Source organism: Crotalus tigris, unplaced genomic scaffold, assembly GCF_016545835.1.
Source record: "Crotalus tigris isolate CLP2741 ecotype Arizona unplaced genomic scaffold, ASM1654583v1 scf7180000019036.79488, whole genome shotgun sequence".
NCBI classification, from domain to species: Eukaryota; Metazoa; Chordata; class Lepidosauria; order Squamata; family Viperidae; genus Crotalus; species Crotalus tigris.
Genome location: NW_024097337.1, coordinates 64,780 through 75,533, shown reverse-complemented (window position 1 = coordinate 75,533; position 10,754 = coordinate 64,780). Strand labels below are relative to the sequence as shown.

Genomic DNA, 10,754 nt, shown 5'->3' with positions numbered 1-10,754 from the left:
TGCCCTGGAGTATAGCTGTATTTGTTGCTTTATTATTTCAGTGCTTCCTTGATCTTCCTTGTTTCTAAGTGGTATTTCTTGATTAGGTATTCTTTGGTCTTCTTGTTCTTCAGCTTCTTTTCTTTCATCTGTTCTAGCTTGCTTGCATGTGATCTTAACTTGCTGATCTTATTTTTTAGTCTAACCTTCCATTTTTCTGGTGCACTGTTTGTTTGTTTTTCTTTTTTGTTGATTTTGCATCCCAGGTATTCTGTTATAACTGCCAGCTGTGCTGTACATTAGTGGGTTTGTTTCTTGCAGTGAATTGGTGCTTATACTTGCTATTGCAGTATTTGCATCTTTTAATGCTTGTGCTAGCTGTTTCTTTGAAACAAGCTTCAATGCAGGCAGCCTTATTCTGTTGTTTTTGTGCTGTTCTAGATGCTCAGTTATTCTTTGTTTCAATTCTTTTATTTCTTTAGTTAGAGGGGTTTGTTCTTCCTGAGGAAGAGGTGCCTGGTTTCATGAGACAGTTGTATATATCTACTGGATTCTTTCACTGCAACTTCCCTGGTTTGCCTCTACATCTGAATTACTTCTTGTAAAGGGCTTGTTTACTTGCCCTGGGTAAACCTTTGCAGTTCGTCCAATCGTTCTGGAATATTTTATGTGTTATAAATCGGCGTTGATCTGTAGTCCTCTGTTCGTATTCTGATTCTTGTGCGGTTCTTTCCAGAATTCGTGCATTCGTTTAGATATCCTCGTCTGTTGGACCTTGATGCGTAGTAAACGATCATTATTTCTTTGTTTTCCATCACTGTGTATCTGCGACGGGTAAACACCTTTTCTTCCAGTAGTTCTGCAGCTGCTGGCCCTGGTTGCTCAGCCAACAGTCCTGAGTCCTGTAACCCATTTTTCACCAGATATCCAGGAACTCCAATATCTAGCGCGGACCTTGTTAACCCGGGCGACATCCGAGCCGGTATGGCATTCTGAAATTTACGTCTCACCGTATTTTTTATGGGAGAGACACTCTTTGTCTGACTCCTCTGATGAGACCTGTCCAGTATGGTTGAACCTCTGGCATAGCTCTCATCTTCCTCAGAGTACACAAGCCCCACAACCACGTCAAGGTAGTGCCTCACTGGGGGTCAAGGTATTGCCTCACTGGGGGGTTATTATTATTATTATTATTATTATTATTATTATTATACCTCCTGTTCAAGTGTATCATTCTGAACAAATAGCTGTCCAAATATCTTCTTCAAAACGTCCACAATTTCTGAAGGCAAGTCGTTCCACTGATTAATTGTTCTCACAGTTGGGAAATTTCTCCTTGGTTCTAGGTTGCTCTTCTCCTTGATTAGTTTCCATCCGTTGATTCTTCTGCCTTCAGGTGCTTTGGAGAATAGGTTGACCCCCCCCCCCTTCTTTGTGGCAGCCCCTCAAATACTGGAACACTGCCTTGTCCTTCATGTCACCTCTTTGTCCTTCTTTTCACTAGACTAGACATACACAATTCCTGTAGCCTGTTTTCCAAAGCACCAGAAGGCAAAACAAGAAACAACGGATGGAAACTAATCAAGGAGAGAAGAAACCTGGAATTAAGGAGGAACTTTCTGACAATGAGAACAACTAATGAATGGAACAATTTGCCTCCAGAAGTCGTGGGGGCTCCATCACTGGAGGTTTTTAAGAAGAGACTGGATAGCCAGTTGTCTGAAATGGTGTAGGGTCTCCTGCTTGATCAGGAGTTGGATTAGAAGACTACTACGGTCCTTTCCAGATCTATTTCTGATGCGACACGTCCCACTTCTTAATCCTGAGAAGCTTTCTGTTCTCATCCCCACGGTCACTTTTGCTTGCAGAAAAACGCCTGTTTCCTACCAGAAGATCTGAAAAATTTTTACCTCATGATGGACGGTTTCCAAATGACCTGGAGCGTCAAGTTTGATGGTAAGGCTCTCCGGCCCTGTCTTGATCCCTGGTTATTGACCTATTTCAGCCTTATCCTAGATCAGGGGTGGGCAACCTCGGCGCTTTTATGACTCGTGGACTTCAACTCCCAGAATTCCTGAGTCAGCATAGCTGACGTCTGGGAGTTGAAGTCCACGAGTCATAAAAGCGCCGAAGTTGCCTACTCCTGTCCTAGATGGATCGCTGGAGGTTTTCAAGAAAGGATTGGACGGTCCATTGTCCAGGATGGGAGAACAATTCTTGCTTGGGCAGTGGGCTGGACTAGAAGACCTCCAAAGGTCCCTATCAGCCCTTTGATTTGGGGATTCTAATTCAAGGAAGGATGTTTCTGACCCCAAACGGGGGAGGATTATAGCCAGTCCTCGAATTACGACTGTAATGGAGTCTGCTCGCTATGGCCGTCAGCCGTGACAGTTCTAAAGCAAGCCGTCATGTGACAGACCTGATTACAGATAGTCCTCAACTTACAACCATTCGTTTAGTGACCATTGGAAATTGCAACAACGCTGGAAAAAAGCGACTTGTGACCGTGTTTCACACTTAACGACCGTTGCAGCATGCCCAGGGCTGCATGATCAAAATTCAGACGCTTGCCAGCTGGTTCATACTTACGACGGTTGCCGGGTCTCCCTGGGTCACGCGATCCCCTTTCGCGACCTTCCGACAAGCAACGCCAACAGGGAAGCCAGATTCGCTTAATGACGGTATGCTAACTTGACAACTGCAGCGATTCGCTTAATGACGGTGGCAAGGAAGGTCGTAAAATGGGACAAGACTCACTTCACAAATGTCTCGCTTAGCAATGGACGTTTTGGCCTTATTTCCTGGTCTAAGTCGAGCACTAACCTTCCTGCGATATTTTTGTTGCTGCAGCCATTAAGCAAATTGCCATGGTCGTTAATTGAGTCCACAGTTGCTTAGCAACTCACGTCCATGGTGATGCGCTTAACGACTGCCGCAAAACAGCAGGTGTAGTAAGGTCGGGAACACGATGAGTACTTTGTTAAGCAATCCCATTGTTTACTGCGGGGTATTTTTGCAGAAAACCAGAAGTAAGCGCCATTATTATGTTTTGCAAAAACAGCATAAATTGTGGTCATGTGACTGTAGGAAACAACCTACAAACCACCATAAATGCAAATACATTTCACATGACAGTAACAGGCCTCAAATCACCCATCCAGATTTCATGCTTAAGGTAGGACTCGAACTCACTGTCTCCTGGTGATTGGCCCAAAGTCATCCAACCGGCTTTAAGTGCCTATAGCGGGGCTAGAACTCACCGTCTCCTGGTGATTGGCCCTTTATAACTTCAGAAGTGGGTCGTAAGTACCTTTGGGGGGGGGTCCATCATAGTTTACTACGCAACTGGTCATAAGATGAGTAGTTCTGCTTCTTTGGGTTCAGTTCGTGCTCTCCTCGTTTTATTTTTGAGAAAATGCAACCCATTCAGCAGTGAAATAAAGCCCAGAGGACTGTTAACAGTGTTGAGATTTTTTTAAAAAAATATATTAGATTTAAGGTTTGGGCGTAGCGTATTGTGTGAACCAGGTTCTTTTCTCTTCCAGATAACCCTGTTTCCCTGGGCTGTATGACGATTAACAGCATCTCCAAGCTAACCCGTCTCAGCGTTTCACCCGCGTACGCTTTGCCCAGTGCGCCAACCCTGGCTGATCTGGAAGACTCTGATGAGGAGGAAGGTACACACACAAAGACATACACACACAAAAAAAAAAAAACCAGAGAGAGAGAGAAAGAGAGAGGGGAAAGAAAGAAAGAAAGAAAGAAAGAAAGAAAGAAAGAAAGAAAGAAAGAAAGAAAGAAAGAAAGAAAGAAAGAAAGAAAGAAAGAAAGAAAGAGAAAGAAAGAAAGATTACTATTGCTTATCTGATTATAAGATCCTCTCTCCCTTCCTCTTTGCTTCTCCGACACGAAGATCAAAAGCTGTTTCGGACAGACTTTATTTATTATTATTATTTATTAGATGTTTATCCCGCTTTTATTATTTTTATAAATGCCTCCAAAAGCAGAGCAAGAAGCAATAGATAGAAGCCAATCAAGGAGAGAAGCAAACTGGAATTAAGGAGAAACTTTCTAACAGTGAGAACAATTAACCAAGTGGAACCGCTGGCCTTTGGAAGCTGTGGGTGCTCCATCACTGGAGGTCTTTGAGACTGGACAGCCAGCTGCCTGAAATGGTACAGGGTCTCCTGCTTGAGCAGGGGGTTGGGCTAGGAAGGTCCCCAACCTTTGGGGCACCAGGGACCGGTTCCACGGAGAGAGGTTTTTCCGCGGACCGGAGGGTGCGTGGTTTTGTGTGCTGCCTTCATCCCACGGATGGGGCTTTGCTTGTTTGTGTGGACCAGTTGCTGGCATGCCGCAGCCCAGTACTGGTCCACGGACCGGGGGTTGGGGACCCCTGGATTAGAAGACCTCCAAGGTCCCTCTGTTATTCTGTATTCTATTTTTTTTTTCTGCCATCTTTTTTACTACCCAGATCTCAATAAGATGCAATTCTGGAATTCTTAGCTGGCTGAGGAATTCTGGGAGTTGAAGTCCACAGAACTTCAACTCCCAGAAAGGAGTTGAAGTTCTGTGAAGGAAATGATTGGTCCATTAGTGGGTGGAAGTGGCAAGAAGGTGACAAGCAACAGGGAGAAAGCAGAATTATTTAACTCATTTTTTGCATCTGTCTTTACACAAAGGGAAAAAACAGACCAACCTATCAAAAATAGTGCCATAAAAAACAAAACAGAAACACAAGTTAAGATAGGCAAGAAAATGGTTAGGGAGCACCTGTCCAGCCTAGATGAGTTCAAATCGCCAGGACCAGATGGATTACACCCCAGAGTTCTCAAGGAACTGGCCGATGTGATATCGGAGCCACTGAACTATATTTTTCAAAGATCCTGGAACACAGGGGAACTACCAGAGGACTGGAAAAGAGCTGATGTAGTTCCCATCCTCAAAAAAGGAAAAAAATGGATCCAGGAAATTACAGACCTATCATCCTGACCTCAATACCTGGGAAGATCCTGGAAAAGATAATCAAACAACGAATCAACAAACACCTAGAGGCAAACAAAGTCATTACTAAAAGCCAACATGGGTTTGTCAAAAATAAATCATGCCAGACAAATCTTATTGCATTCTTTGACCAAGTGACAAAATTAGTGGATCAGAGGAATGCTGTAGACATAATTTACTTGGACTTCAGTAAGGCATTTGATAAAGTAGATCACAACCTACTACTTGATAAGATAGAAAAATGACAGCCATTTGTCCGAAATGGTGTAGGGTTTCCTGCCTGAGCAGGGGGTTGGACTAGATGACCTCCAAGGTCCCTTCCAACTTATTTTTTGTTGTTGTTGTTGTTGTTGTTGTTATTATAAGTCTTAAAGGTGCCAAGGTTGGAGACCCCCATTCTAGTCCAACCCCCTGCTCACGCAGGAGACCCTGTACTATTTCAGACAAGTGGCTGTCCAGTCTCTTCTCGAAAACCTCCAGTGATGGAGCACCCACAACTTCTGGAGGCAGGTCGTTCCCCTGGTTAATTGTTCTCACTGTCAGGGAATTTCTCCCTGATTCCTGCCATGGGAAGGAATTTGTCTGTTCTCTTGGCTGTTCCTTCCACAGGTAACAAGGAACAACCAAAGAGGCCTCACCTGGACTCCCGATCTCTGATCTTCGAATTAGATTCCTGTTCAGGCAACGGGAAAGTCTGCCTGGTCTACAAGAACACCAAGCCGGGTATGTGGCTAATCCGAATCTCAACCTGCCACGTGAGCGTAATTATTCACTGTTTGTAGACCACGGTTTCTGAGTTTCAGCATTGGATGAACCCCACCATTGCTCACCTAAGCCTCCAATCACGGCTTAGGGCTGTTTCAGAACCCCATCAATGACTTGGCAGTTGTAGAAAAGTCAGAAATAGCACGGCAGTGAGAAGAACCCTTGTTTATTTCAACCGTCATTGGGGCCCACTTGACAAAGAGGGTTCCCAAACAGTGGGGAAGCCAAGTTTTTTTATAGCTGTTGAAGGAAGCAAGATGGGAAATTCTAGCGTTCTGATTGGCTCGCCAGTTTTGGGGAAGGTAGACACGTCCCTAGTGAGTGAGTGAGTTAGTAAGTTAGTGAGCGAGTTAGTTACAGTCTGCCTTTATTGTTTTTATAAATAACTCAAGATGTCAAACATATCCAACATCGCTTCCAGTTCCTCCTCATGACAGCAACCTTGTGAGGTGGGTTGGACTGAGAATGTGACTGGCCTAAGGTTACCCAACCTTAGGGGGGACTAGAATTCACAGTCTCCTGGTGATTGGCCCAAAGTCACCCAAATGGCTTTAATGCCTGTAGTGGGACTAGAACTCACCCTCTCCTGGTGATTGGCCCAGAGTTACCCAGCCAGATTTCATGGCTAAGAAAGGACTAGAACTCACCCTCTCCTGGTGATTGGCCCAAAGTCACCTAGTTGGCTTTCATGGCTAAGGCAGGACTACAACTCACCATCTCCCACTGATTGGCCCAAAGTCACTTAGCCAGGTTTCATGGCTAAGGCAAGACTAGAATTCACCCTCTCCTGGTGATTGGCCCAGAGTTACCCAGCCAGATTTCATGGCTAAGGAAGGACTAGAATTCACAGTCTCCTGGTGATTGGCCCAAAATCACCCAACTGGCTTTAATGCCTAGAGTGGGACTAGAACTCACCATCTCCTAGTGATTGGCCCAGAGTTACCTAGCCAGATTTCATGCCTAAGGAAGGACTAGAACTCACCCTCTCCTGGTGATTGGCCCAAAGTCACCTAGTTGGCTTTCATGGCTAAGACAGGACTAGAACTCACCCTCTCCTGGTGATTGGCCCAGAGTTACCTAGCCAGATTTCATGGCTAAGGAAGGACTAGAACTCATCATCTCCTACTGATTGGCCCAAAGTAACCCATCAGGATTTCATGGCTAAGGCAAGACTAGAATTCACCCTCTCCTGGTGATTGGCCCAGAGTCACCCATCCGGATTTCATGCCTAAGACGGAACTAGAACTCACCGTCTCCTAGGGAGATTGTTCCACCACCACCACCCCCAATGAACTGAGCCTCAGTTAACTCAGCCAAATGTTCTGGGTTTGCCTTAGTGAGCTGGCACTGCCCCCTAAGTGAAAACGTGGCTGGTAAATCTGTGAACGGAGGCAATTAAGTTGTTTTTTGCAGAGTATCAAAGGAAGGACTCTTTTGACCAATTTCCTAACTTTTGCGATCGTCTTCCGTCTCCACCTTAGTTGTCAGCCCCGAATCGGAAATCTGGTTCCTGGACCGCGGCCTTTACTGGCACTTCCTCACCAAATCCTTCACCGCTTATTACCGGCTTCTGATCACTCATCTGGGACTCCCCCAGTGGCAGTACATCTTCACCAGCTACGGCCTCAGCCCCCAGGCCAAGGTGAGTGAGGGCAGCCGCCTCTTCAGAAGCCTTTGCTTGCACCTGGATGGACCTGCCAATCCGCCCTTGGAGGCTGAATAAAAAAAATAACAAGAGTTGGAAGGGACCTGGGAGGTCATCTAGTCCACCCCCCTGCTCAGCCAGGAGACAGTGTTCCATTTCAGACAAAGGGTTGTCTGTCCAGTCTCTTCTTAAAAACCTCCACTGACACCCACCGCTTCTGGAGGCAGGTCGTTCCACTGGTTAATTAACAGAATCACTGAGTTGGAAGGGACCTCAGAGGTCTTCTAGTCCAGCCCCCCCCCCCACTCGAGCTGGAGACCGTACACCAGTGGTTCTCAACCTTTTTAATGCCACAACCCCCAACCGGTCATAAGTCGAGGACTACTCAACTGGTGCAGCACCGTTTGCAGAATGGGACTTTTGGTGGGCTCAGCAGGGCAGAGACAGCCTGGACAATTCCTATTGGCTTTTGAAAGCCAATAGAATTAGACTCTATTCAAGGAAGTCTATTCTATTGGCTTTCAAAAGCCAATAGAATAAAAGGGAGTAGCACAGCTAAGGAAAAGGGGAAAAAAATGGCGGACTGCGTTGTTTGGCGACCCCCGTGAAATGGTCGTTTGACCCCAAATGGGGTCCCGACCCACAGGTTGAGAACCACTGCCCTACACCCTATCAGAGAAATATCTGTCCAGTCCCTTCTTAAAAACTTGCGGTGTTGGAGCATGTTGGCCAAGTGGGCTAAAGCCAATTATCGGTAGTCCTTGACTTACAACCACTCGTTTAATGGCTGTTTGAAATTACAACAGCACAGAAAAAAGAGGAATTATGACCGTTTTTCACATTTATGACCATTGCAGCCTCCCCACAGCCACGTAACAACCGCGGCGATTCGCTTGACAGTGCTGGCAAGACAAGATGGTAAAATGGGGCAAGGCTCACATGGCCAGTGCCTTGCTTAGTGACGGAAATGTGGGGGTTCCATTGTGGTCGTGAACCACCGCATCCCAGCAGGATGGAGAACGAAGTACCAAAGAGGAGATAAATTACTAGTAAAGGAGAATCTTTGTAGCTCAGGGTTGACATGAGGGGTCCTTGGCGCCCTGTGAACTTGGTGGTTTCCTTGCGGACGTTTTACGGCCCAAACTAGGTAACGTCATCAGTGCTAGAAGGAGAAGGGTTTGCAGAGAAGTGGAGGAGGAGGAGGAGATAACTATGGGGTCCTTGGTGCCCTCTGAACTTGGTGGTTTCCTTGCAGATGTTTCATGACCCAAACTAGGTAACATCAGTGCTAGAAGGAGGGGTTTGCAGAGAAGAGGAGGAGGAGGAGATAATTGTGGGGTCCTTGGTGCCCTCTGAACTTGGTGGTTTCCTTGCAGAAGTTTCATGACCCACCTAGGTGACATCATCAGTGCTAGAAGAGAGAGAGGTGTGGAGTAGTAGTAGGAGGAGGAGAATTGTGGGGTCCTTGGTTGCTCTGAACTTGGTGGTTTTCTTGCAGACGTTTCATGACCCAACTAGGTGGCATCATCAGGGCGAGAAGAGAGTGGGGTTTGCTCTCAGTTTACACTCTGGTGCCTTGCTTGGTCAGTGTTGGTGGGGGTGGCCTTAGAGGTACTTTGGTTGAGCCATTTCCTCTTGGCTTGACTGGCGGTTCCTTGATTGGGGCATTGTTTACCTCCTGAGTGTTGGTCTGATGTTAATCTATGCTCCTCTGGGTATTGACTGCTGGTAGGGGAGTGTTTTGATCTTCCCCCCCCTTTTGGGGGGGCTTTTTAACTATTTAACTTGAACGGTATGTAGATGTTGTCTATCTCTTTGTGCCTGTTGATGGCTGCTTTGTCTGAGTGCCAGGCTTTCAGGAATTCTCTAGGCCAGTGTTTCTTTGCTGGCTGTGGAATTCTGGGAGTTGAAGTCCACATGCCTTAAAATTGTCAAGGTTGAGAAACACTGGCCTAGAGAATTCCTGAACGCCTGGCACTCAGACAAAGCAGCCATCAACAGGCACAAAGAGATAGACAACATCTACATACCATTCAAGTTAAATAGTTAAAAAGCCCCCCCAAAAAGGGGGGGAAAGATCAAAACACTCCCCTACCAGCAGTGCTGGCTGTGGAATTCTGGGAGTTGAAGTCCACATGCCTTAAAATTGTCAAGGTTGAGAAACACTGCTCTAGGCTTTTAGAACTTGGCTTGGTCACGCCTTAAAATTGTCAAGGTTGAGAAACACTGCTCTAGGCTTTTAGAACTTGGCTTGGTCACGCCTTCCCAGTTCAAACTAGGGTTGAGTCTGTCCATAAATTGTGAAATTAAAAGAGTTTTCATCTTTGAGAGTTTCCCCGCTCCTTCCTCGCACTGATGACATTACCTAGCTGGATAATGAAACGTCTGCAAGAAAACAAGCACGCTCGGAGAGCACCGAGGGAGACAAAATTAGCCGGGAATCCCGGGGGGGTCCCTTCCTCTCCTGCTCTCCCCTTCCCAAACCCCGGCTCTGACTTCCCTTTTTCTCTTCCTCGTCTTCCAGCAATGGTTCAACATGTACAAACCCATCACACTCAACACGGAGCGGCTGTCGGAAGTGGCTGACGCGTTCGTCAACAAGCTGGACCCCAATAAGGTTTTCCGCAGCAAGACCAAGATGCCCCCGGTGAAGAAGAGGTCGCCGTCCCAGCTGGCCCCCTCCCAGAAGAGCCAGACGGCCGGAGGGTCGCCCCGGAACCCTCCGCAGGGCGGGAGCTTGTCAAGAAGACGGGAAACGCAGCCTTGAGCCTCCCTCTGGATTCCCACCCACCCATCCATCCTAACCGGCCCCCCCCCTAGATGTTGCCCAGCCTCCTAGCTCCACCTGGCTCCTTCTGCTTTGCAGGACTTAAATATTTATTGCTGAATATTTATTGCCACAGACTTGAAGCCCTGCCTGATTTTTTTTGGGGGGGGGAGGCACACCTGCAACTCTTCCAAAAGACAAAGGGGGGGGGAAGGGGGTGTTTTTAATGCACTCGTTCTCTTATCCCGGGTTTGCACAGAACTGTTCCCACACCTATCGCAAGGCTAATTACTTGCTTCTTCCCCCCTGCTCTCCCTCTTTCCTTTTTTCTCTTCCATCTCTCCCTACCTCCTTCTATCCCTTCCTTTTTCCTTCTTCCTCTCTCCCTCCCCCTTCCTCATTTTCCTTCCTTCCATGCTCTCTTCCTTTCTTTCCCTTCTTCCTTCTATCCATCCTCTCCCTCCCACCCTCTTTCTCAACTTCCTTCTCTCTCATCCTCCCTCCTTCCTTCCTTTTCCCTTCCCTCCCTCCTTCCTTCCTTTCTCCTTCCCCCTTCTTCCCTTTCTTTCCTTTGCTCCGCCCTCCCTCCCTTTC

The 10,754-nt window shown here is 46.9% G+C and overlaps 1 protein-coding gene across 1 annotated transcript; it reads left to right on the top strand.

Annotated features, from left to right (window-relative positions):
* Positions 1-1,695: 1,695 nt before the first annotated feature.
* LOC120314987 (tubulin polyglutamylase complex subunit 2-like) lies at positions 1,696-10,577 on the top strand. The gene is made up of 5 exons (XM_039358617.1): positions 1,696-1,935; positions 3,525-3,656; positions 5,593-5,706; positions 7,230-7,390; positions 9,918-10,577. Exons 1-5 carry the CDS (start codon positions 1,893-1,895, stop codon positions 10,158-10,160), a joined length of 693 nt encoding a protein of 230 aa, XP_039214551.1. The 5' UTR covers positions 1,696-1,892; the 3' UTR covers positions 10,161-10,577.
* Positions 10,578-10,754: the final 177 nt, after the last annotated feature.

What these genes read in the sequence shown, in the direction of transcription:
- LOC120314987 (XM_039358617.1), top strand. Translation starts at nt 1,893, where the DNA reads ATGATGGACGGTTTCCAAATGACCTGGAGCGTCAAGTTTGATG. An exon ending in CTGGAGCGTCAAGTTTGATG is followed by an intron (nt 1,936 to 3,524) that starts GTAAGGCTCTCC and finishes TTTCTCTTCCAG; the next exon opens with ATAACCCTGTTTCCCTGGGC. An exon ending in GCCTCAGCCCCCAGGCCAAG is followed by an intron (nt 7,391 to 9,917) that starts GTGAGTGAGGGC and finishes CTCGTCTTCCAG; the next exon opens with CAATGGTTCAACATGTACAA.